The 27,788-nt window shown below is 32.7% G+C and overlaps 2 protein-coding genes and 1 long non-coding RNA gene across 5 annotated transcripts; 2 read left to right on the top strand and 1 right to left on the bottom strand.

The window, feature by feature from the left end:
- The first annotated feature begins 1,473 nt into the window (after positions 1 to 1,473).
- On the top strand, positions 1,474 to 8,909 carry LOC131803912 (uncharacterized). 3 transcript variants are annotated; one of them, XR_009342828.1, is made up of 5 exons: positions 1,474 to 2,149; positions 2,206 to 2,646; positions 2,715 to 2,827; positions 2,951 to 3,389; positions 8,625 to 8,909. It is a non-coding gene; the product is annotated as an uncharacterized LOC131803912 (long non-coding RNA). The 3 variants fall into 3 exon arrangements; XR_009342827.1 differs by having other exon boundaries at positions 1,475 to 2,149; positions 2,715 to 2,863; positions 2,951 to 3,379; XR_009342826.1 differs by having other exon boundaries at positions 1,475 to 2,149; positions 2,715 to 2,863.
- An 8,009-nt stretch (positions 8,910 to 16,918) lies between these two features.
- Positions 16,919 to 17,562, bottom strand: LOC105262293 (larval cuticle protein 9). The gene is made up of 2 exons (XM_011296921.3): positions 17,477 to 17,562; positions 16,919 to 17,414 (listed from the first exon to the last, which is right to left on the bottom strand). Exons 1-2 carry the CDS (start codon positions 17,486 to 17,488, stop codon positions 17,031 to 17,033), a joined length of 396 nt encoding a protein of 131 aa, XP_011295223.1. The 5' UTR covers positions 17,489 to 17,562; the 3' UTR covers positions 16,919 to 17,030.
- Positions 17,563 to 26,706: 9,144 nt separating this feature from the next.
- On the top strand, positions 26,707 to 27,476 carry LOC131803518 (histidine-rich glycoprotein-like). Its single transcript, XM_059124865.1, has 2 exons — positions 26,707 to 26,857; positions 26,945 to 27,476. The coding sequence occupies exons 1-2, from the start codon at positions 26,753 to 26,755 to the stop codon at positions 27,395 to 27,397; spliced, it is 558 nt and encodes a 185-aa protein (XP_058980848.1). The 5' UTR covers positions 26,707 to 26,752; the 3' UTR covers positions 27,398 to 27,476.
- The last annotated feature ends 312 nt before the right edge of the window (positions 27,477 to 27,788 follow it).

Raw genomic sequence — 27,788 nt, 5'->3', positions numbered from 1 at the left:
AGTGAAAATACCCCAAATATAATTAACCACGCACTAACAAATATTCAACCCATTACTTTAATGTTCAAAACATTTTGTTAAAAAAAAATATTACTCAAAATATTTCAATATTTAAATTAAATTTATAATGCATTTTTATTATTATTATTCTTAATATTTAATATATATGTATATAAAAATTTTGTTATTATTTATAACAGTTTTTTTTTTTTTTGGTCTCAACAAAAATAATTTTTGGTTTCCTTAATAATAATTAAACATATAAATTTTGTATTATATAATAATAGAAAATTTACTTTGATATAACAATTTCTAATTGAGTATAGATATTTTGATCAGAATTTATATTATTTATTTTTATTACAATTCTTATTTTTACTTATTTGGTTTCTAAATATATATATAATTTCAGATTTTTAATAATTCTTATTTTTTTTGTGTATATATATAATTTAGAATTTGTTATATTTACATATTTTAGGTGTAATAAATTTGTGTAAATAATATTATTTGTTTGCAATATTTATGTTATTTATTATTCTTATTTTTATTATGGTTATATATATTTTTGTTGTATCTCTAGATAAGTTATATTGAACTTGAAGAAAGGTTACATTTCATAACCACGTGGGTCTTATATAATATTTTTAGGTTATATTTAGGCAATACTTCATTTACCTATAATTTTATCTCCAATTTGCTGTTTTTTTTTATTTATTTGTTGATTTTTAAAATAAATTAAATTTATCAGGTTTTTCTTCGGTCTACCCTAATGTTTTTATAGCAATATTCATATTTTTTTAACGCCTTAACATATGCTTTACGTTTCAACTAAATTTTGAATGTTTTAATTTTGTGTCAAAATAACCACGTGTGAAATATGTGATTGTTGCGTAGAGATGGAGCTTACATCATATTTTATTTTGCCAATTCACAACAATATCTTGATTTAAGTATACCAGTTTTAATAAAGGCAACTTATTGATCTAGATGGTGTTGTATGGCACTTTTTGATATATGTTTGATGATTGTACTCACTTATGATAATCTCCTTATGATGAGTTATACATATATATAGGTATCTTATTGTCCGAAATTAATGCCCAGAATATGTGTCTCCGTTTACAAGTGACAATTTGACGACTGCCGCGGTGTTGAAGTCGTCAGAAATTCACTTCTGACTTCTTTCTGCCTTATTTGGAGAATAGGTATTTCAACACGATATTCTATATTATAAAAATGGCACAAATTCCCTGACGTTAGACACTAATCAAAAGCAAATTATTTTCGTTTTATGTTATTTTTCTCACCTGGGCAATTTTCAATATTTCTTTACTAATATTTCAGCATTAAACTCTCCAATCTTTAGTTTTAATATTTTAAATTTTTATTAATTTAACTAAAAGAAAAAAACGTTTTATAACCACTATCACCATTACTCAATGCTTCAAATTTCACCTTCTAATTCTAATAATTGCTAAATATCTTAAATGTTAACCTTATTGTAAACCTTCAACGTTTGAAATGAAAGAACAATTTCAAGGTGACTTTGTGAAGGTTGGAACTCACATGCTGGAGTTTTAGAGATGGTACAATTGGTTCCTTTTTCTAGTGGTATAAATTTGTAGTGTTAAGCATTCTATATAGATGGCTCTCTAGTAATGATCATGGCAGCATTTATTTTTCTTGTGTTCAAGATTTATTAATATGAATTAATAATGCTATCATATTTTTAAAAATTCAAATAATTTAAAGCAGGTCAAGGATTATTTTATTAAAAGCTTTTTATAGCAATTGTTAAAGCTTTTTTCCAATTGTTGTCCAACATTTACTACGATTTATTGGAAATAAATCTGTTGTACGACTGCGGTGTAGTTACGACCAGATAATATGCAGATGGTAAAAATACGATTGCAGAATCCCTACTAGATAATATGAACTTGGTCAAGATACGATTGTGGCATCCCTATAATGTCTATTTACATTTCAAACATCAAACCGCTAAATGGTAACAAAAATTCTTTTGAAAAATAATAAGTTTGTTGCTCATATCCACAGCCCAAGGGTGGCTGTCACAAAGCCAACTCTTTTCGCGCAACCTGTGTAGTGTAAAAGAGTTGGGAATATGTATATGGAAAACAATAAAAAGGTAAATATAGCAATTCCACTCACAACATGTTGTTAATGTTTTTTTTTTCTTTGCAGGTATTAAGGGATGTATGTTGGAATCTTTGGATTGGCAAGAAAATATTTACATTAGAAACACAACAGCAAAATTTATCAGCCAGGATATAAAAATGTATTACATTGTTGTTGTCCAATGTCAAAGGCAATCGGAAAACTAGTGTGTTTTGGTGTCAAAGGTTTTGTTGGATATTTGCAACAGGCATTTGTCTTGGCCAGAAATACAACAACATAAAGGAAAAATGGATAATGGAGATTTTAGGAAAAGGAGAAGTATTTTCCAATCAGTTTATTTGTTATATTAAGATTGTAACAAGTGTTTGTTTTGTTTCCAGGTACACGTTTATGAACGTATGGAATGCATTTTTTTGTGTGCTATGAATGACGTAGAATGTGAGCAGGTATATTGGCCTACATGTGTGTCTACTCTATTGGTCCAGTTGGGAATTTATTGCAGATATGGTAAGTCTATTGGAGATACAATGTTTGTTGTTCATTGTACTAATTTCTGTCTTTATTTTTATTTTCAGAAACATTAATGGAAGATATATGAAATATTCAAGTTATTGAATACTGATTGTAATAAATGCAATATGTTTTACAAAAAGCAAATGATTCTACGGCCATATATTTACCCTACATAGTAAATGGATAGATTTTTACCTGAATGCATTAAAAGGTATGTTCATGATCATGTGGGTTAATGGCAAAGAATAATGTGTGTACTTGATTATTAACAAACTCAATATTTTTGTTTATTTTCCAGGTAGACGTATTGAAAATGACAAACTAAATGCCTTATATATTCAGATGTGTGGTGTTGTGTGCTTGTAGATAATAACAAACGAACATGTTGACGGAAAAAGGAAAGTATTATTCCAATTGAATTTGTGTTGCCATCAAAATGTTTATGAAGTTTCTTTTTTTAGGTAAGCATTGACGGGAATCTAAAATCTATGAGAATATTGACAGTTGGTTTCATGCGAATGTCGTTATAGTAAATTGGCGAATTTGAAGATAAGTATATTTTGAAATTGATTATGCTATTGTTACTAATATTTTCTTTCTATTTTCAGTTTCTGATATGAAGTCATTTCTGGTTAATAATAGTTTTCTTTCTTTTTCAGGTAGTTGCAGAAATTAATTCATAATGGATCAATTGAAGGGAGCAATCAACATAACAACAAAATATGCCGTAGGTTTTGGTGAGAAAAGTAGTTATTAAGATTAATATTAGTTATAAGAGTAGGTACTAATACTATTGCTTGAGGTGTTGTGCGTGGATAGTTCCTATTAGATCGCCTTTAAGATTTTCAATTTGGTATAGGCAGTTTCCTAGGGCTTTTCGTATCCTACACTTAATCCACGGTTTACAGAGTTTAGAATTTATACCTTTTGCAAAATTGCTTTGCACAAAATTCTTTCGGAAGACTTCCTGTCCAGGTTTGTAGGTTATAAATCTACTTCTCTTGTTATATGATCTTGTGTTTCGTTCATAGGCTTCATGTATCTTTTTGTTGATATTGTTGTGCATTATTTGCATTTGGTCGGATTTAGGTAACAAAACTATTTCACCGTCTTCTAAGGCGTTTAGTTTCTTTAGAATCTTGTATGCATCTGCATGAGTAATCATTTGATAGCCTGTTAAAGCGAAGTATGGAGTTGTACCTGTAGAAGCATGAATTGTTGAGCGTAGTGCACATTCAATTTTGGGCAACTTTTCATCCCATTTTGCGTGATCTTTCTGTAGGTAACTACGAATGCTACTAAGGATTGTTTGGTTTACCCTTTCGCTTGCATTAGATTGTGGTGCATGTATTGCAGTACGAATGTGTTGTATGCCAAACATTTTCATTAGCTCTTTAAATGCTTCAGAGGTAAATTGTTTTCCATTATCTGAATGGATACATTCGGGAACTCCGAATTTATAAAATACCTCTTCGACAAGAAATTTATTTACTTGAGAAACTGTTGCTTTAGTCATTGTTTTGAGCAAAACGAATTTAGTTTTATGATCTAAAACTATAAATATAAAACTCTTGCCTGTTTTTGACCTGGGGTAAGGTCCTAAAAAATCAATGTAGATCTTCTGAAATGGTCGTAATGTGACAACTTCGTTCCCCATTGGAGGTCTAAGTGTTTGTCTAGGATGCTTTATTTCTTTACATGTATCGCAATTTCTTATAAAATCCTTTATGTCTGTGACCATTGAAGGCCAGTAGAAGTACTGTCGTATGTTATGTATAGTCTTAGCTATGCCACCATGACATGTGTTTATCTCATGTGACTTTTTTACGATTTCGTTGGTCAAATTGCTTGGTAGCCAAATCTTCCAACAAGCGTCCTCGCTTTCTATATCTATCGTATTGAATTTGACCCTTTTGTAAACAACTCCTTCTTGTACCTTTAAGTCAGGCAGTCTATCTTTATTTTGCTCGATTGTGTCAATGAGACTTAGGTAGATTGGATTCTTGAATTCCTCTGAATCAAAGTCTATTATGGATGTTGTGTCAACAGAAATTTCTTCCATGTCTAAGCGTGAGAGCATGTCAGGTACTACATTTTTGGTTCCCTTTCTATGTTCAATTGTGAACCTGTAGCCTTGTAGTTTTAAACTCCATCGCGCTAGACGTCCATTCAAATCTTTCTGTCTCATCAGCCATTGTAGACTTGAGTGGTCAGTTATGACTGTAAAGTCCATCAATTCTATATACTGTCTGAACCGCTCAATTGCCAAGATGACTGCAAGACACTCTTTCTCTGTAGTGGAATAGTTGCGTTGGGCACTGTTCAATTTCTTGGAGAAGTATTCGATAGGATGTTCACCATCGTCATCACCTTTTTGAAAAAGAACAGCACCAACTCCGACGTTCGATGCATCACACTGCACAAAGAAAGGTTTTGAGAAGTCGGGACTGGATAATACTGGACTAGACACTAAACATATTTTTAATTTTTCAAAAGATTCTGTTGCTTCAGGAGTCATTATAAATTTTGGAGATTTCTTTAAGGTATCTGTAAGAGGGGATGTTAAAGTGGAAAAATCGTGAATAAATCTACGATACCACCCTACAGTACCTAAAAATTTCCTAACATCTTTCTGGTTTTTGGGTGATTTGATATTCATTATGGCTTCAATTTTTCCTGGATCAGGTTTTAACTTGCCTGCTCCAACAATATAACCAAGATATCGAAGTTCTTTATAACAAAATTTAGACTTGTCCATATTTATTGTTAAGCCAGCGTTTGTTAGTCTATCTCCTACAGTCTTGAGCATTTCTATATGTACATCGAAGTTTTGGGATACCACCAATAAATCGTCGAGGTACACAAATACACGGTCTTTCAACTCTGAAGGAATCACTTTATCCATCAGGCGGCACATCCTTTGAGCAGCATTACACAATCCGAAAGGCATGACCTTAAACTGGTAGTGTGGTCTACCTTGGACCGTGAATGCTGTCAAAGGACGGCTTGATTCCTCCAAAGGAATTTGCCAAAATGCGTCCTTTAGATCTATTGCTGATATGAAATGCGTATCTCCGAGTCTAGCTAACAAACCTTCGATATTAGGCAAAGGATATGCATCTTTACGCGTCACTTTATTGAGTTCCCTTGCGTCCAAACATAACCTGTTTTTATTGGGTTTTATGACCAGGGTAACTCTGTTGTTCCATTCTGCATTTCGTGCTATCTCGATTACATCCAGTTCCAGCATACGGTCTAACTCGTCGTACATGAGTTTTTGTACTGCGGGACTCACTGGGTAATATCTCATCTTCTTAGGAGCTGAATTTCCAATATCGATGGAATGCTGTTCCAGATGAGTTTTCCCTAGACCGTACTTCGTATAGCACCGAAATGAGAGCTTGGCGTTCTCTAATTTCACATTTTGTTCATACGTAAGATCATGCATTTTCCTTTCCTCGTCAATCTCTAATACTTCTTTATTGATTATATTTGGTTCAAACGATATTTTTATATTAAATGTTTGCCAAAAATCGTACCCTAAAATGAGACTTTGTTTCAAGCTAGGAACTAAGTAAAATGTCAAGTTTCTAACCTCATTTCCACATTTTACATCACATTTAATTTTTCCTACAATTTGTTGTTGCTTGCCGTCTGCTGTTCTTAGACAGGATTTAAAATTAAAAATCTGGGCATTCATTTTCTCAGCATTTTCTATGCAATTGCTACCTAGGCAACTTATGGAAGCTCCACTGTCCATCAGACCAGTGAATTCTATTTCATTAAGTTTCACTTTCAAATAAGGCCTAATGTCATTATCGACTTCAAGGTATGCTGATGCAATAACTTTCCTTTCTGTCTTTCTTTTACTATATCCTTTTCTCGCTTTTGCAACTCTTTTACTGACTTCAGGCACAAAGTCCTTGAATATTTCAGCCCTTTTCTTATTGTACTCTTTTAATCTTTCTTCATACGGAACAATAGAAATTAGTTTTGTTGTTGTTGGACAAATTGATTTTGCAACATGTATTAATGTTGGCTTATTGTTGAATGTCTGGGTAGTAGTTGTTGTTGGTATGTCTGGGATCGATTGTTTTACTGGGATGTGTCCTTCTGCGAACATGGATTCCCAGCGTTCCCCATGCTCTTGGAGCGGTTTCCCATACATCTAGGACATTTAGGTGATGTAACTCCATCGAACCCACATTTGTAGCAAAAAATATTTCGCTGTTCGACTTCACATTCTATGTAAGTGTGACCTGCCTTCTTGCAATTCCAACATGTAATTTGCTTTGCTGTTGTTGTTGCATGGATTGCTTCAACATCAGAGGTCGGGTCACAAGAGTCATTGTCAAATTCAATCTCATGGATTCTCCTAAATTGTTGTTGTGGTTGCCGATAATGCATACGCTTCGAAATATTAGCCTCAGCCCTTCTACACTCTTCTATAAGGACATCAATGGATTCTATATTCCTTGCATATATTAATTGTACTAGTCCTTCCTTCAGATTATCTTTGATTATTCGGACTATTTCTAATTCAGGGATGGGAACTCTCATTTGATTTTTCAATTTAATAATTTCGGAAATAAAGATGTCGGCAGTTTCGTTAGGAAGCTGTCGACGCTCTATGATCTTTCTTTGAATTTCAAAATCAGATTCGAAATTTCTAAATTTTTTTATTAGATTGTACTTCAAAAATTGCCATTCGCACAAAGGATTTTGCTGACGGAATTGCCATATCCAATCATATGCTCTTCCTGCTAACAAATGATGAAATCCTTTGACGAAAACATCCCAAGGACAGCTGTAATCCACTCTTAAGGATTCAGCTCTGAATACAAATTCCTCAATGCTAATATTTTTCGACGAGCCATCAAATTTTAATCCCCATTTTTGCAATTGTAGTGGTGTCATTGGTTTACAACCAATTGCAAAATTTTGACTAAAGTTCTGGGAATAGTGTTCTCTATTATTATTGTTGGTTTGTTGCTGTCTCTGTTCGAAGTTATTTGGCATATAGTGAGAATTTAACGTTGGTTCTTGTTCGTACCTATTCGGATCTTGAGTATTGAAGGACGAATTTCTCAAGGAATCAATTGAATTTCTGACCACTTGAGGTATCATCACTGCTAATCTCTCTTCCATTGTTCTTAGAGCTTGGTTTTGAGCTATTCTAACAGAGGCAGTTATGTACTCTCTTAAACTTGGACCATCATTACTATTAATAGGGGCCTCTAAATTTACATTTTCTAATAGGGGTTGTTGTCTAGAATCCCTCTCAAATTGGTTTCTTACCTCTTGGGCAGTTGCACTACTAAATTCTGGACTACCTACAGCGATATTAGTTCCTGGTGAACATGTCGTTTGGAGTCCTGTTGGTGGTGGAATATTGCATGCCATTAAAGGTGGAATAACATTTTGTACAACAGTTTGATTAGCATCTGGTGCAGAGTTTGTTGACATGTTTGAGATGTTTTGATCTGAAGTATTATTGTTTGGCAAAGATTGGTTACCTAACGGGTTATTGTTTGATAGTGTTGGTCCCGAAGTGCTTGCAATATGTTGATTTTGAGAAGATCCAGAAGGATTATTTCTACTTGCTATTCTACTTGATGACCTACTAGGTTGTTGAGTTTGGTTCCTATTTGCCATTTTTGAAACAGTCAGTTATGAACAATATGTGGAATGAGTTTGAATTTGTTATTGTGTAAAGATAAGTTTAGGGGTATATATGAAGGTTTGCAATAATTATAAGTAGAATAATATTAACAAAATTTATGAATTTTTAATATTTTTGAATTTTGTTAATTAATATTTCTACTTATTTGGAATGGAAATTAAATTATAGGTATTTTGCTAATGAATTAATTAATAACTTTAATAATAATTATTTTATAATGTTGTAAATTATTGTTATATTTCGTACAAATTTTTAATAATTAATATAATTATTTTTTTTCTCTTTTCAGATCTTTAACAATTCTGTTTGTATTGTTTTTGATTTTATATAATCTTTAAATATGAATATAAATTTATATTTTTAAATTTGTTTTATATATTTTTCTTTAAGACTTTTTTTTTTTTTTAGTTAACTTCAATGATTTTTTTAATCTAATATTTTAAATTATATATTTTATACAAATTAGATTTTTATACAAATTTATTTTTTTTAATAACTTGAGTAATTTTAATTTAAGTATTTTTAACAATTTTTTTTAATATAAACTAAATAAATTTTCAAAAATTAGTTGCAATTACTTTTTTTAATTATTAGAAACAATATTATTTTCTGGATTGATGTTTATTTGTTAGATTGTGGTTTGTATTTATTTATTTTTGTAAATATAAATATATGTAAATATATATATTTCTAAATATTATATACAAAATGGAAATCTTTTACAACTTTTTTAATATTTTCCAAAATATTAATATTTTCTAATGTAAATTAGAAAATTAATTATTTAGAATACAAGATGTATTAGAATACTTAATAATGATTATATATTTTTTTTATAAACATTTTAAATAAAGTATTTATTTTAAATCGAATGATGTTTCTGTCTTGTTAAATGTTATGTGTTTTGAGGTTATATATCGAAAAACATTTTGGGATAAAGAATTAAATGAATTATACCTATTGATGTAAATGAATATTTCTTTCGTTGAGGTACAAATAAATATTAAGCTATATAGCCACAAATTATGATATTGTCACGATTGTAATATCCTTTTCATCGATTGGTAACTCGACATTTCACTACATCAGAGTATTTGTACAACACGATATGACATTTGAATTGCCTTCCGGGATACCTATAAACTGATTGTAGCTGAATGAAGAGTTTGGGTTATAGGTGGAATACCAGTTTTTTTAAGAAGCTCGAAAGTTGGGCGCCATATATGTAACAGTTATTTTTGTGCGGACATGGTACTTCGGTCTTAGGCTGCGGCTTAGCTCGCCGGAATGGGTAGGTTCTTTCCGCTTCAACTGAACATATAAATTTGTGTACCATGGGTGTTATTTTTTTTGTAACGGAAATTCAAATTTAATTTTAAAAATAAAATAAATACAAAGGAAACGGATGTAGTTCGATTTATAACCAGATTTAGCATTTCAATTCAAAATAAATACAAATGAGATTTCCATTAGGTGAGGTTTAGATGGTAACCTCGATGGCTTTTCCCTCCCCATATGACTATTTCAGTCATCCTTGGTATTTTCTGTGCCATCAGACTTAAGTGAAAATACCCCAAATATAATTAACCACGCACTAACAAATATTCAACCCATTACTTTAATGTTCAAAACATTTTGTTAAAAAAAAATATTACTCAAAATATTTCAATATTTAAATTAAATTTATAATGCATTTTTATTATTATTATTCTTAATATTTAATATATATGTATATAAAAATTTTGTTATTATTTATAACAGTTTTTTTTTTTTTTGGTCTCAACAAAAATAATTTTTGGTTTCCTTAATAATAATTAAACATATAAATTTTGTATTATATAATAATAGAAAATTTACTTTGATATAACAATTTCTAATTGAGTATAGATATTTTGATCAGAATTTATATTATTTATTTTTATTACAATTCTTATTTTTACTTATTTGGTTTCTAAATATATATATAATTTCAGATTTTTAATAATTCTTATTTTTTTTGTGTATATATATAATTTAGAATTTGTTATATTTACATATTTTAGGTGTAATAGATTTGTGTAAATAATATTATTTGTTTGCAATATTTATGTTATTTATTATTCTTATTTTTATTATGGTTATATATATTTTTGTTGTATCTCTAGATAAGTTATATTGAACTTGAAGAAAGGTTACATTTCATAACCACGTGGGTCTTATATAATATTTTTAGGTTATATTTAGGCAATACTTCATTTACCTATAATTTTATCTCCAATTTGCTGTTTTTTTTTATTTATTTGTTGATTTTTAAAATAAATTAAATTTATCAGGTTTTTCTTCGGTCTACCCTAATGTTTTTATAGCAATATTCATATTTTTTTAACGCCTTAACATATGCTTTACGTTTCAACTAAATTTTGAATGTTTTAATTTTGTGTCAAAATAACCACGTGTGAAATATGTGATTGTTGCGTAGAGATGGAGCTTACATCATATTTTATTTTGCCAATTCACAACAATATCTTGATTTAAGTATACCAGTTTTAATAAAGGCAACTTATTGATCTAGATGGTGTTGTATGGCACTTTTTGATATATGTTTGATGATTGTACTCACTTATGATAATCTCCTTATGATGAGTTATACATATATATAGGTATCTTATTGTCCGAAATTAATGCCCAGAATATGTGTCTCCGTTTACAAGTGACAATTTGACGACTGCCGCGGTGTTGAAGTCGTCAGAAATTCACTTCTGACTTCTTTCTGCCTTATTTGGAGAATAGGTATTTCAACACGATATTCTATATTATAAAAATGGCACAAATTCCCTGACGTTAGACACTAATCAAAAGCAAATTATTTTCGTTTTATGTTATTTTTCTCACCTGGGCAATTTTCAATATTTCTTTACTAATATTTCAGCATTAAACTCTCCAATCTTTAGTTTTAATATTTTAAATTTTTATTAATTTAACTAAAAGAAAAAAACGTTTTATAACCACTATCACCATTACTCAATGCTTCAAATTTCACCTTCTAATTCTAATAATTGCTAAATATCTTAAATGTTAACCTTATTGTAAACCTTCAACGTTTGAAATGAAAGAACAATTTCAAGGTGACTTTGTGAAGGTTGGAACTCACATGCTGGAGTTTTAGAGATGGTACAATTGGTTCCTTTTTCTAGTGGTATAAATTTGTAGTGTTAAGCATTCTATATAGATGGCTCTCTAGTAATGATCATGGCAGCATTTATTTTTCTTGTGTTCAAGATTTATTAATATGAATTAATAATGCTATCATATTTTTAAAAATTCAAATAATTTAAAGCAGGTCAAGGATTATTTTATTAAAAGCTTTTTATAGCAATTGTTAAAGCTTTTTTCCAATTGTTGTCCAACATTTACTACGATTTATTGGAAATAAATCTGTTGTACGACTGCGGTGTAGTTACGACCAGATAATATGCAGATGGTAAAAATACGATTGCAGAATCCCTACTAGATAATATGAACTTGGTCAAGATACGATTGTGGCATCCCTATAATGTCTATTTACATTTCAAACATCAAACCGCTAAATGGTAACAAAAATTCTTTTGAAAAATAATAAGTTTGTTGCTCATATCCACAGCCCAAGGGTGGCTGTCACATAAGCCTGCATAGACAATTTTCTGTCACAGGCTGTAGTATTCATTACGAACTTCAAATACGAATTTTGAAACAATTCCGGTAAATAATGTCGCTAAAATCATTAAAATACCGAATATACTATACGAAGACGTGGACCTACGTGGCCCATTTTCTGTCTTATGCTGTAGCATTCATTACGAACACCCAATACAAATTTTGAAACAATACCGGTAAATAGTGTCGCTAGAATCATCAAAATACCGCATACTGGGAGGTACCGTTATATGGGGGCTATACGAAGACGTGGACCTTCATGGGCCATTTTCAATACCAAAAGTCCTGCAGACATAGTAAACATTTGAGTAAATATGGGGGCTATACGAAGACGTGGACCTTCATGGGCCATTTTCAATACCAAAAGTCCTGCAGACATAGTACACATTTGAGTAAAATTTTATCAACTTACTTCATTTCGTTCGGAAGCTAGAGTGATTTCCAGAGACGGACAGACGGACGGACGGACATTGTTAAATCGACATAGAATATTATGATGATCAAGAATATATATACTTTGTGGAGTCTAAAATATATAGTTCGAAGTGTTACAAACGGAATGACAGACTTAATGGAGGGTATAATAACCCAAAAAGCGAAAGTCATATTATTATCTATTTTAGTTTGAAATTGTGGCAGAAACCTTAAAAATATCGAAAATCGGTAGGTACGGCTATATGGGGGCTATATCTAAACGTACCCATATAGACCAATTACAATATCAACCTGTGAAATTTCAAATTTACAAAATCAACCTTTAAAATTTACAATTTCAAAGCTCTGGGTTAAATAATGTGGATTCTATCTGTATTTTAACAGGTAGACAGACGGACATCGCTAAATCGACTTAAACTTTAACTCTGATCTATTCACATACTTTTTGAGGTCTCGACGAATATTTCGAGGTATTGCAAACGAAATGACAAATTTAATATATCTTGCAGACATAGTATGACTATGATGAATATTATTTTTAAACCCTCAGTAATATGATTACAAACGTGTCTCATCGAAATAACGGTTTTGGACCCTAGGTCTCTTTGTGTCACATTTAGAATCGATCTAGGGATGTATTCATGTATGTCTGACTGTGTGGTGCGTATGATTACTCTCAAAAGAAGTATCCGAGTCGGTCCAAATGATAGAACGATTCACTCTTTCTGGCATCTCATCCACAAAGGAGTCAACATTTTAAATAATGCTCATAAAATGCGAAATGAGTCTCCGATTTACTCAAATTAGTCATATCGTTCTATATACACCAACAAAGATTTTCTCTAAACTTCGTACATCACCATATTTTTACCAACTATAGGTATATCGGTAAATTCCTTCGCACCCCAGATCCACTCCTTCTGGCTCCTTCCCCACTAAAGTTAAATGTTCCAAATGATTATATGTCTCAAGTTGAGTTCTTGATGATCAAGCTTTGATCTCAATGAGAGCAAACAACGAACACCGAAAAAAACTTTTGCAAATCGAAAATAAGCCAACGCCAAGAAATATGCATCGATTTGGAGTTGCATTTTGTTTTTGGGGCAGAGCTTTTTTTAATAAAAGCATTCAATTTGATTTTAAATGATATTAAATGCAATAATTTATCAATGTGCATTGCTTGATTGCATTGATGACATCTTCATTAATTTTGAATTTTAAGCATTGTTTCTAAGTATAATCTGACTAGGAAATTTATGTTACAGAAAACAATGACTGGTGACTAATTAGCACTCTACAAAATGGAAGTAATTGGAATTAGACTAAATACAAAATGATCTGAAATTTGCAGTGAAAAGGAAAGCCAGATAGACACTGTCACACACTCACCACTATGCGACGCGTTTCGCCGTTGGTTAAGCGGCTCATCAGGCATATTTGGTGTGGATGATGGCTTACAAGGGCCGTTCTGTGGAAAGTAGTATATATTTCGAACTTATTGCAAATTAGCATATGCGAATTATACACTTCCTTTTCACTGCAAATTTCAGATCATTAAGATCGTCTCGAAAGAGAAAACAAACACATAAATCATAAAACATATGATCTTCGCCTTAACAAGGCAAAACTCATAAATACAAAATATTTTTGTTTGTTTTTTGTACCGACTTTCAATTCTAGGCTATATCTAAATTTCTCTTTTTCGTCATGTGTTTAAATTTTAGTACAATCAATTGGTCATTATTTTCGTGACATATGGGTTTATGGGGAACGCAAAATTATGAATGAAAAGTCCAAATTAACGTTGAGAACACTTTTGTTATTGGTAGGACTTAACGACTACTTCATTTGGTCGGTAATTTGAAAAAAATGTCGTTAATTACCGAAATTAGAAGCATTTTAATTTTACCGATTTTTGTCGGTAACTCGAAAAAGATGTTAGGTAATCGCACTACAGGTCTCAGAATACTTGAAGGTTGACCTACATTGAAAATATTTAGCATGAAGGGTTTCAACTTCCTAAGTACTTAAAATACAAAAGTCTGCTGAAATTAGTTTGAAAATATGGCTACAGCGTAAAAATGATTGAAATCGGAATATTCACTTACATGGAGTATTACCCAAAAGTGGACCGATATGTCCCATATTTTGTACTAAATATTGCCTGTAAATCATTACATTTTATTATTAAAATTCGTTCTCTATTAAGATAGTTTATAGCGCGCTTCTTTTACTTAATGGACGAAGCTAGGTGCAATGGCTACGTAAATAAGCAGAATTATCGAATTTGGTGTGAAGAGCAGCCAGAAGCATTGTAAAAGCTACCAATGCCTCAAAGAAAAATCGGTGGCATCTTTGAACCGTACTTCTTCAAAAGATGCTGTAAATTGTAACCCAACTATGAATTGTGATCACTACCGTGAAATGCTATACATTTTTTTGTCCAGAATGCCTGAGCTTGCTTTACATGACTTAGTTAGAAGCGAGTTGGGTTTAAATTTTATTTCACTTTTCAACCGGTCAATCGTCGCCTAGATCGGGTGATTTAACGACTTTAGACCATTTTTGTGGGTTATATTAAAGCTCATGTCTACACACACGAGCACGCTTAATTTGAAGCATTGGAAGAAAACATTGAAGCATTAATTCGTAAGATACCGGCCGAAATATTGGAAATAAGTATGCCAAAATTGGACTAGTGGGAGGGCCCATTTAACACGCAGTTGTGGTCAACATTTGTGCGCCTTACTGTCAATTAAAATAAAGATTTCGTATTTTTGTACCGTCCACCATAGTATGGATTAAGTTTGTCATTTGTTTGTAACACCTCGAAATATACATATATTCTTGATCAGCATAAAATACGATATCGATTTAGCAATGTCTGTCCGTATGCGGAAATCACTTTAGCTTCAGAACGATATGTAGTAGATTGAGAAAATTTTACTCAAATGTTTATTATGTGTACTTTTGGTACTGAAAATGGTCCATGTAGGTCCATGTTTTGGTAAAGCCCCCATATAACAGTACCTCCCTATATTCGGTATTTTGATGATTTTAGCGACAATATTCACCGGAATTGTTTAAAATTTGGTATTTGAAGTTCGTAATGGATTCTAGAGTCTAAGACAGAAATTTCTGTGCAGGTCCACGTCTTCGTATAGACTCCATGTAACGGTTCCTCCCGATATCCGGTATTTTGATGATTTTAGCGACATTATTCACCGGAATTGTTTCAAATTTGGTATTTGAAGAACGTAATGATTACTGTAGCAGAAAATTGTCTGTGCAGGTCCACATTTTGGTATAGACCCCATATAATAGTACCTCCCTATATTGATTATTTTAGCTACATTATTCACCGATTTTTTTTTTCAAGTTTTGCGTTTGAATATTGCATTGGCTTATGACAAAAACTGCCTATGCAAGTCGAGGTCATCATTTAGACCCCAATATGACGGCTACATTTGGTATTTTTAGATTTTAACAGAATTTTCAACGGATTTAATTTTTTGAAAATTTCCAAATTTGTTCCGAATGGTGGAGTATTTAATGATCGGCCTTAAAACTAGCAGCTTTTTTACTTGTTTTAAATCCTATATCTCATAAAAACATCCTATTAAATTGTAATTTTGCTAAAAGCCATTTTATATAGATATATAGTTTGTTCTGAGACAAAGTGAATGGTGGTGTAACAAAGTTGAATATTACTTCCATACATTATTTCGGAAATCACCGAAGAAAATCACATGAAAAACAGAAACTATTTTTGCATGTTTTTCTTTTTTTGCCAAAATTGAACAATATATATTTTTGTCTTTGACATCTTCCTGTTAGAATAATGCTGTATAGGAGAATTTTGCATAAATTCGTATGAAGTAGGGCTTTAACTCTAAAAAGTTGTTTTCAGTATTTATACATTTCTGGCGTTTAAATAAAATTTTGAGGTAGTCTGAGACCTATTTAGAATTTTTTGTCGTGTTACTATCCCTTATAGCTCATTTGAACCCCCAATTGAGCTTTTTGGTTAAGGAGTTGAGGGTTGCAATTTGTCATCAAAATAGTCCTATGTTGTTATTTCAAATACTGCCGAAGACACTACTTAGCGAAAATGTAAGAATTTTAAGAAATCGTAATTAAATAATTTTGAAAAATATAGGCGTTTAAATTAGGTTACTTAGCGATTTAACCTCCATACCTCTCCCACTCCGATCTTCGGAATTTGATACTCGGAGATCGCAATAGGTTCTGGTTTGCAACAGAAATGTTTGAAAGTTGGTATTGCAAGTTTCTATTTGCTACCTTATCTTCGGCATTTTGCTGGTTTTCCCATTCATTTTCAACGCAATTGTTATTTTGGATCCATAGCAAGCAACATACCACTGCAACACTGGATATATATTCAAAAATATAATTTTGCAAACCGCGAAGGGATTTGTTGTACTTCTTCCATTAAAATAAATACAATTTTCGACATTTGTGTTCAGCTATGAGGCAATAACTTTATTGAATTCTACTGCACTCTTAAATGTTAACAAACAAATTAGAAGATTCGATCGATCTTTAGCATTGCAAAATATGTAATTATCTATTGGTGAATTTTTGGATGGTAACCGTATTCGTCAGCGGTGTATGTAACCTTGACTGGTTTACCATGTTTGTCAAGATACTCATATTCGCCCTTGACAATCCAAGTGTGCTCATCGGCCAAATGTCCCTCATGTTCAACGTGGACATGATCGCTCTGTTCAACGGAATATTTGTAATCCTTGGGATTGTGTTCATGATACTCCTTGACGATGTCGGCATGATGGTGTTCATGGTGGTCATGATGATCATCGTGATGTTCCTCATGATGATGGTCATCGTGATGTTCCTCATGATGATGATCATCATGATGTTCCTCATGATGTTCGTGGTGGTCATGATCATCAGCAAAGGCGACGGCCAGGAGGCAAGCCACAAGTACAATCTAATTGAGAATTTCAATTTTGAAAAAATCTGTTATTTTGATAAGGTCCAAAAAATACTTACAGTAAATTTCATATTGGCAGTAGAAATCGTTTACAGTTGAATTCAAACAATAACTGATAATCCTTCTTCGTTATGGAAGCCTATTTATATAAAAAAAAAACGAAAGATATTGAACTCATCTCAACTCATCTGGCAATGTTAATTATTCAGGTTTGTACAATGGCTTTTGCGAGAATTCAATCGCCTTTTACAAACTCTATAACTCAACTGATCCTAGCCTCACCCTCCTATCCCGTACGAAATATAAAATTCCATACCTTTCTTATTGCACCCATATATCAAAGGTATAATGACTTTTACTTGGCACCAATTGTCGATTTTGACAATCGGCTGTTTAGGCAATTTTTCTGAACAAAACAAGTTCATTGGCAAAGTGTAATAATTTTAATTGTTTATCAAAAACAAAATTTAGGCCAACAAATTTAGAAGAACACACCTCTTGCCACAGAAAACCCGTTCAATCAACATTTGTCTTAAATTCTGATCGCATTTCGAAATCTGGGTTGATTTACTTTTCTTGAAATTAATTGCAAAAATATTTTGTTCACATTGTTTATGATAGCAAAGCGATATAAATTTTTGACAAACATTGACTGGAAATTGTAAATTCCGAAGGAAATTTACGGTATATAAAATATAAAGATGCACTTTTTGCAACAATCATTATTAAATTATAAGAGATTTTCAAAATGTTATCGTCATCTGAATTTTTGTTCGAACATGGTTTTGAAGTTTGTTTTGGGCCAAAAGTTTAGAAACACTTCGTAGTTCAATCAACGGGATGGGATTAACATAAAATTAACAATTCGTAGGTGGAGAACTTCTCATCATTTAAAACAGCGAAATCAGAAAGGCTATTTAGCCCTCTTGCAGAGGTTGTCGCGATACATATAGTTTTATTTCGGGTCAGTATATATATCACAGCTTTAAAGGGAAGGAGAAATGTAGCTCACTAACCATGCATATTTTATATAGCTACCCGTCACATATAAACGTTTATATTGGGAGTTTTTTGAAGAAAATCACACCAGCTATCGGCTCAAAATGAGATTCTTTGAATAGCACCAAAGCTAATTATGGGTTTATCTCGTTTCCTTTTGCATTTTACAAACAAAGGCACAAATTCGTAATATTAAGCACCAATGGACGTATCCGAGATTTCATTTCAGGAGGGGGTCTAATCTTCAAGCCTAATATATTTCGATTGGATACCTAAATCCCTATTAAAAAATCATTCAGAATAGTCTTAGCATTCTTTAAACTATTATATATAATGTTTATTACAGACTCTCTGTTTTCACCATACTTTTGAATTTAATTATACCCTACAACACTATGTGTTGGGGGTATTATAAGTTTAATTGGGCCAGAATTTATGTAACACCTCGAAATATTGGAAATATTGGTTTCCCATATAGGAAAGTATATATGGATCTTCCTAGCTCGCCGAGCTGAGTCGATCTAGCTATGTATGTCCGTCCGTCCGTCTGTCCGTCTGTCCATGTTAATTTGTAATCACGCTACAGGTCGCAATTATGGCCCGATCCTAACGAGATTTTGCACGAAGGTGGGGTTAGGGTCAGAATTGAACCCTATTTGGAGATGATCGCCAAATGTTTGGGGGTTGAAATGGACCAAATACTGAAAAAATGCCGGATTTTGCAGTAGCTATACAGGTCGCAATTATAGACCAATCGACGCGGAATTTCGCATGTAGCCTACCAATTTGGGTGGTCATCGGATAATATTTAGCGGGTAGAATAGACCATATCTTTTGTGTTGAAAAAATTCAAAATTTTTCATTAAACCGCGAATATTTTAAATCCCGGCGAAATCACAAAGCCATGACAAGGTTACTCCTGATCTTTACATTGATGTTAACATCCAACAAATCGGATATATAGCAAAATATGTGCGATATATATTTCTAGAAGAAGAAGATATGCTTGAAAGATCTCTTATATGTCGAGAACGGCTGAACTGATTTCGACAGTTCTCATTAATTCAGAATGGCCTCTTGGCAGGAAAGAAAAAACGTCTAAAAAAATCGCATAAAAATATCTCTCTAAAGATGAAAATATTGATTTTGTAACATTTTCTCATATTTTTTCAATTTTGTCATATTTTTGGCATATTTTCATTTTGAATTAAGCATTTGGTAATATTTCTACAGCTAACAAAACTAAGTAGTTAGGATATCAGGATATCATATACAGATCGCATTTATGGCCCGATCCTTACGAAATTTTGCATGGCGATAAGGTGAGGGTCAGAATAGAAGCCTTCTCTTTTTGGAGATGATCGCCATATATTTAGGGGTTGACATGGACCAAAAAACTGCAAAATTGTCAGCAGGTCGTAATTATCGCCCGATCCTCACGCACATTTGAATGGGGGCTACCGGACATTGCAAAAGCCAAGCAGTTTTGGATGGCCATCCAAAAATATTCAATGTGTGAAATAGTTTGCCAACTTTTGTAGACAAAATACGAAAATGTCCATTCCAGTGACTTTTTGGAGAATTCACAAATACAGGAAAGACGCACTTCTGACTATTTCGTTAACGCTGATTTCATTGAAGAATATAGTCAAATGTCTGTATCTCAGATAGATGCATTTTAGTCAAAAACCAATAGTAAATGTTAATCTCCTGCCACTTTTGAGAGATTATAGGTCTTTGGTAAATATAGGTTCTAGATCGAGGAAGACCATTTAAGTGCAACATCTACCAAATGAGCAAATTAGTTTAAATTGCTATTATTTGAAAATTAGAGAACAAAACCTGATGGTTTTCTTTTATTATTTGTCACAATATCTTGTGGAATTCTTTCGAGTATCTCGCGTATATAAACTGTATCGTTTATTTTAGTGTTGTAGGGTATTCAACGGTCGGCCCCGCTTGACTGTAGCATTTGCTTACTTGTTTTTTTATACCCTCCACCATACATAGTTTGGAGGGTATATTTAGTTTGTCATTCGGCACGAATTATAGCCTTCAAATGGCCAAAGAAACCGTCACTCGCTGCCCAAACGTTGCTCTGTGGTATTGTGGCCCATTCCCGGCGAAGCGGTTGCTTGAGGTGATTGACACTTTGGTTTTTTTTTTTGAGCGCCAACCTTCTTTCCAAAATAAACCAGACACAATAGTCCACCGGATTGACATCCGGATATTATGCGTGCATAAGGCTTTAATACAGCCTCCAGAATATTTTTGCAATAATATTCGACATTTATCCTGATGCCACGGACGATTAATACGAGCGGAGAGCGAACATCGGCTGTTACGGCGGCCCACACCATCAATAATTTTAACAGCTGTCGGATGAGTGGCTAAGAAATGACAGCAGTTTGAAGTTGGTTGCAGTTTTTTCATATACCCTGTACTCTTCACCCTTTTGAAAAATTAGAGTGGCAGTCGAAACGCTTGAGAAGCAAGGGGCCGGTGGATTTTAAGAACAGCGCTTTGTTATTTTGTTTTTGCAAAATAGTCGGGCTTAATTCATTGATGCACAGGATGAGAAAGGGTCTATTAATATTTACAATTAAAAAAAAAATGAGTTTGGTATGATTTCCTCATTATTTCAATTTGCATCAAGCGAAACAAATTATTAAGTATAGTAAAAACTAATTAAATCAATTTCAAAAATATAGGAAAATTCAAGGAAACAGGTGTAAAAGAATCCTTATCAGTTCCCTTGGATTTTGTCTGGGGATATTCTCTCCAAGAGTTAATTAACTATAACTTATTTGATAAAAATATTTTTTTAAATAAAACTAAAATACTGTCGGCATTGCTTCAAAATTAGTCATTCCATTTGCAATACACGATATTTTGAATTTATTTAAAAAAAATGTTTTTTAAATTGGCTTCAACACATACTTCTTCTAATATCAACGATTTCTTTTTAGTATGTATTTTTGTTCGCCTGCCACAAGTATGTCATGATCATCATCAGCCTGTTTTTCACTCTGGACACGAACACGACCAATTTGTTCAACAGAATGTTTGAAGTCATTTGAACTGGACTCCGATTGCTGTTTTACGTCCACTGAATGTCGGCTCTCCTGCGTTGAAATTTGATCCGCATAAGTGAAAACCAGTAAACTGACGAGGCTGTAGATCAGCTAAGTGGAAATTTAGGAATTTTTTTATAAACACTCTTATCGAAATTGTTTTGGTTTGGATTTACCATGAAATGAATTTTCCTCATTGTTCAGCTATTCCCTTTGGCATTCAGTATTTTATTATGCGATAGTAAAACTTGCAAATATATTTATAGGAAATGTATTTATATCAGTATGGACAGAATAATTGCGCTATAACGGTTTTTTGCACCAAATTGTTTTTAAATTGACATTTTATTATAATTAACAAACACCAATTAAACTGTATAAAATTACACATTTAATTTAACGGCGTAATGTTTAATGCAATAAAAACTTAATGGTTCAAACATCTATATAGGTCATTCCATAAATATACATGTTGCAATATTTATTTTTGACATTAAACATATGCAGATTAAATTTAAATTCAGATGAAATTCGAAATTAAATGATTGCTTCGCAATTCCTCGAAGTGATGAGCTTATTTTCTACAACAACACAGCGGCTTCCAATGCAGGCACATGTTATTGTGCAGTGTTCGTGAAGTTGATTTGATGAACTTGAACGTTGAGAAGGCAACGTCTAGTTGGTTGCACACTCGTAAAGGACACTATTTTAAATATTTTTTGTATTTTTGTATATTTGATGCTGGGGAAATTATAAGCTAAAAACACTTATGGTACATTGTCACTTAAAATCCCAAATGTCAATTTTATGCTTTTTTTCTGCTTCACACAAACGCCACACCGAATTTTTTATAAGCTCTGTATATCAAAGAAATAGGAAGTAATGGAAAGTATAGAATATGTTATCCTAGAATGTTAATAAGTTAAAAATAAACAAGCTAAAAAGCAGTGTTGCCGTTATATTGGGGTCTATACGACGTGGACCTTGTTTGCCATTAGCCATTACCATATTCAAATTCGAAACTTGAAATAAACGGTGAATAATGTAGCTAAAATCATCAAAATATCGTATATAGGGAGGTACCATTATATAGGAGCTGTGCGCAGACCTGGACCAGCATAGACAATTTTCTGTCACATGCTCTAGTATCCATTACTAACGTCAAATACGATATCTCAAACAATTTCGGTGAGTATTGTACCTAAACTCGTCAAAATACCGAATATAGGGAGGTACTGATATATGGGGCCTATACAAAGATCTGGACCTGCATAGATATTTTTCTGTCACAGACTGTAGTTCCCATTATGAACTCTAAATACGTAATTTGAAACAATTCCGTTGAATAATGGCGCTAGAATCATCAAAATACCCAACTTTGGGAGGTATCGTTATATGGGGGCTATACGAAGACGTGGACCTGCCCAGATAATTTTCTGTCATATGTTGTAGTATTCATTTCGAACTTCAAATACCTAAGTTGAAACAATTTCGGTGAATAATGTCGCTAAAATCATCAAAATACCGAACTTTGGGAGGAACCGTTATATGGGGGCTTTATGAAAACGTGGACCTACATGCCTACTGGAAAAATAAACACGTGTGCAAAGTTTTAACCTTCTCAATTCGTTGGAAAGATAGCGTGATTACAACAGACAGACAGACGGACATGGCTAAATCGACTTAGAAATTTACGCTGATCAAGAATATATATACTTTGTTGGGTCTGACATGAGTATTTCGAGGAGTTACAAACGGAATGACAAAGTTAATATACCCTCCATAGTATGGTGGAGGGTATAAAAACAGTCCAAATAGCGAGACCTAGGAAATTGTGGAAGAAAACTTCAAAATACCGAAAATCGGAAGGTAGCGTTATATGGCTATACCAATTAGTGAACCAATAGCGAACGTTGCAGGGAGAGAACAGACCTACCAAGAACCCCAAATGCAAAGTTTCAGCATGTGATACCCTAGCCCTTAGTTCAAATCCATTTGGGAAGATATCGCTTTTTATACCCTATACCACAAGGTGGTTAGGTATTATGTCTTTGTGCATGTGTTTGTAACATGATAAAGAAAACGATATAGACCAAAGTTCCTTTCGATGATCTGCATAGAATCACATTCTGAGTCGATTTATACATGTCCGTCCGTCCGTCCATGTGTTTTTGTAAACAAAGTTCGGGTCGCGTTTATTGTCCGATCCAGATGAAATTTTGCAAAAATCATTTGTTTGACCCAAGGAACGCTATTGAAATTGGAGATAATCGCCCACAATTTATATGTATCTCTCATATATAGTTTCGTCCGATTTGTCTTTTATTGTTCACCAAACGTTTAATATCAGCCAAATGGTATGGAATTTTGCACATATAACCAAATTAGGCCTGAAAATAACTATGCCAAATTTGATGGAAATCGTTTTGGATATAGCTACTTCTCCCATATAAATTCTTCTTCCGATTTGTTATATTTTTTCTCCACAGCCGTAATATGCGCTCGTTAACAACGATATTCAGAGAAATATATCAAATACAGCTCAGCAATATCTTTGTTAAATTTTATTGAGATCGGAACAGATTTGGATATAGCTCCCATATATCCAATTTCAAGTTAATTGTTCACAAGCCTGAATTGAAAACGCAAAAAAATCTCGGAAAGAGGATGATATTACTCTCATATACTAGTTCCTATGGACTTTAAATTATAACTATAATCATAGTTGGTAATATTTGATTCTCCCAAATTCCCAATAAAAACTTTTATTTGCTATGTGAAGCTCAATTAAATATGCAAAGTGGTGTAGTATACCACTTTAGTATACCACACTTTATTCAACAAAAGGGTTTCAGATCTGCAAACACTGTACAACGTTGCAGGGTATCAAATGGTCGTTCCAGCCCTACTATAGCCTTTGTTATACCCTACAACACTATGTGTTGGGGTATTATAAGTTTGATTAGGCCAAAAATTATGTAACACCTCGAAATATTGATTTCCCACATAGGAAAGTATATATGGATCTTCCTATCTCGCCGAGCTGAGTCGATCTAGCTATGTATGCCCGTCCGTCCATCTGTCCAAGTTAATTTGTAATCACTCTACAGGTCACTCTCTATTTCTTTTGGAGATAATCGCATAATATATAGGGGTTGAAATGGACCAAAAACTGAAAAATTTCCTGATTTTGCAGTTGCTCTACAGGTCACAATTATAGACCAATCGAAGCGAAAGTTAGCATGGGGCTAAGGCTTTGGGCTGGGCAATTTTGATGGTCATCGGGTAACATATAGTTGTTGAAATAGACCATAGCATTTGGGATAAATAAAAGTCAAATTTTCCATTTACCCGCGAATATTTTTAATGCCGGCGAAATTGCAACTAGACGAACAGGTCATTTGTGACCGTTACGTAGATGCCGATAGTAATAATATCGGATATATGTAGCGAAATATATTCAATGTATATAAAACAAAGGAAGGGGATGTTAGCTAGAATGCCTATATCTCCAGAATGGCTGGAGCGATTTTGACAAATTTTGTCAATTTAGAATTCCCTCTTGGCATAAAAGTATAAACTCTAAAAAATTTCACAAAAAGATGCCAATAATGATGTTAATATAGATTTTGTACTATTTTGTGACATTTTTTTTCATATTTTTTATCGCATGCGATTTTTTCAATTTGACTTATAATATTGAAATGTACATTTTATAAAAAATTTTTCACCTTACAACACGGGTTGTGGTTATTATACACAGATTGCAATTATCGTCCGATCTTCAGGAAAAATTTCACAAGGGTAGGGTTAGACTCAGAAGAGCTATTGTTTTCAAAGATGACCGCTATATATTTAGGTGTTGAAATGGACCAACAACTAAAAATGTTCCTGATTTTGAAGCCTTTATAAGGACGCAAATAGAAACCAAAGGACACGCAACCTCCCATGTAGTTTGGGTTTAGGACAGCGGGTAGAATGGACCACTACTTTTGTGTGAAAAAAATACAAACATTACTTACAGGCGATATCCGAAATACACAAAAGGCGAAATTCTGATTTCGTTGATGAATATAGCCAAATATCGTAGACCAGCAAATCATATAAATGAGTCTAACTTTGGAGACACAGAGGGGCCTCTTGCTTTTGGAGATGATCGCAAAATATTTAGGGGTTCAAATTAACCAAAAACAGAAAAAAAATCCTGATGACACAATTGAAGCCTTTCGACACGCCTGAGAAGATAATTAAACACAGAGAAGAATTCTGGCATTTTGGATGACCATTGGATTATATTTAGCCGTAAAATGGACCACAAAAATTAACAGCACGACGGATTGCATAAATATTGGGAAAATGTCCCTGGTCAAAGTGCTCCGTGACATAATTTCAAAAGCGAAATCTTCCAAAATAGATTTGGGCATGAGGGGGTTTCTAACATATTGTAGTGTTGTAGGGTATCACATGGTCGGCCCCGCACGACTATAGCTTTTGCTTACTTGTTTAAAATATGAAATTATTTATTTTTCACTGTGTGCATTAAAAATGTGAAGTTTAGGTACACTGGTATTAATTCTATTTTTCATACGAAGTATTTCTTTTAGTACCACGTTATAGACACTATAATTTAAAATTATAGATCCAACACGTTTGCCCATGATGCAATATTCAAAACCTCTATGTCCCCCGTTTCTGGAACATTCCACGATTAGCGCTTCTGTCATTCGTAGATAATCCTTATGTGGATGCAATTTTTCGAAGACACAGTTAGAACCACGTTAACTAGAGATACATTTTTTATGGACAGGGATTGATTTAAATGTTAACAATTGTTGGTAGTGTTGAAACCAAATTTATATTTTATTTTTGAAATACGAAGTCGAATTATTTTTTTTTTTGCGATTATTAAACACTTTCCTCAAATTTCGATCAGTATTAAAAATTTTATTGATAAATAAATTTGAGAATGTAAAATTTTCAAAATTTGTTGATTTTGATTGGAAAGAGAAATGTGGACTAATCGTACTGAGACTGTTTGTTGGCTTTCTTAAAATCGTAAATTATGCAGGGAAAGTTATTGGCATAATTAAAATTCCTCATAATAATGTTAAGCGAGTTAACAATTAAAAAAATGGAAGAAGTAGGCCTAATTACAAATGATAACAAACATTTAATGTCAGCAACAAACAAATGCCAATGGATATATTGAACTGTTTAATCGCTAAAACATATAAAAATATCGAGTTTTTGTAACTGAAGTTGATGTTATTAAGAATTTTATTGAACTTCAATTTATATAAAAATCACAGAGATCGGACAGAAAAATCAGTTGAGTTCCCGACTTCAAACAGGAAAATGAAATTCTCAGTAAGATATTTTTAAAAGAAAATTTAAAGTTTATAGCAAAAATATATATATTTGCTTAATTATATTATTGTCTAATATTTCTTTAAGATCATTCTTATTGCTTGCCTTTTGGCATTTGCTTTTGCTGATGAGCATGACCATCATGAGGAACACCACGAAGAACACGGTCACCACGAGGAGCATGAACACCACGAAGAACATGGTCACCACGAGGAAAATGAACACCACGAGGAACATGACCACCACGAGGAACATGACGACCACGAGGAACATGACGACCACGAGGAACATGGCCACCATGACGAGCATCATCATCACCATGCCGATATTGTTAAGGAATATGTTGAACAAGGCCCCAAGGAATATAAATATTCCGTGGACTTAAGTGACCACACTCACGTCTCACACGAAGGACATTTGGAAGACAAGAAGACATGGGTGGTTAAGGGCGAATACGAATACAAAGATAAGCATGGAAAACCAATTAAGGTTACTTACACCGCTGATGATCACGGCTTCCATCCCAAAATCGAACAATAAATTACAAATAATGAAAGAATGAATAACTTTCGTTGTATTTAAAGAACAATAAATTTTAAAATCTGCATATATTATAGAACCGCTTTTTATTTTTTTGCTGGCAGTAGAGTAGTATAATTGCCATTACTATAAGTATAGTAAGTATCTTCATAATGGGGAAATTCAAAATTTCCAATATAGTATTTACAAATCTCATTCCAAATTCCAAAGTTGTTTCGAAACGTAATATAAAATTCCCTAAGTTCTTATTTCCTATGAGATGTCCATTGTAAGGGGTAAGGATGTTGTTTGATATACACTTACATTATTATACCCTACAACACTATGTGTTGGGGATTATATAAGTTTAATTGGGCCAAAAATTGTGTAACACTTCGAAATATTGGTTTCC

Source organism: Musca domestica, unplaced genomic scaffold, assembly GCF_030504385.1.
Source record: "Musca domestica strain aabys unplaced genomic scaffold, Musca_domestica.polishedcontigs.V.1.1 10, whole genome shotgun sequence".
In the NCBI taxonomy this organism is placed as follows: domain Eukaryota; kingdom Metazoa; phylum Arthropoda; class Insecta; order Diptera; family Muscidae; genus Musca; species Musca domestica.
The sequence above is the reverse complement of the archived record's forward strand: the minus strand, read 5'-3'. Positions and strand labels throughout refer to the sequence as shown.

Bases quoted from the DNA above. Each gene is read 5' to 3' on its own strand.
- LOC131803518 (XM_059124865.1), top strand. From the start codon at position 26,753: ATGTTATTAAGAATTTTATTGAACTTCAATTTATATAAAAATCACAGA. The intron at 26,858-26,944 runs GTAAGATATTTT...TATTTCTTTAAG, and splicing joins ACAGGAAAATGAAATTCTCA to ATCATTCTTATTGCTTGCCT.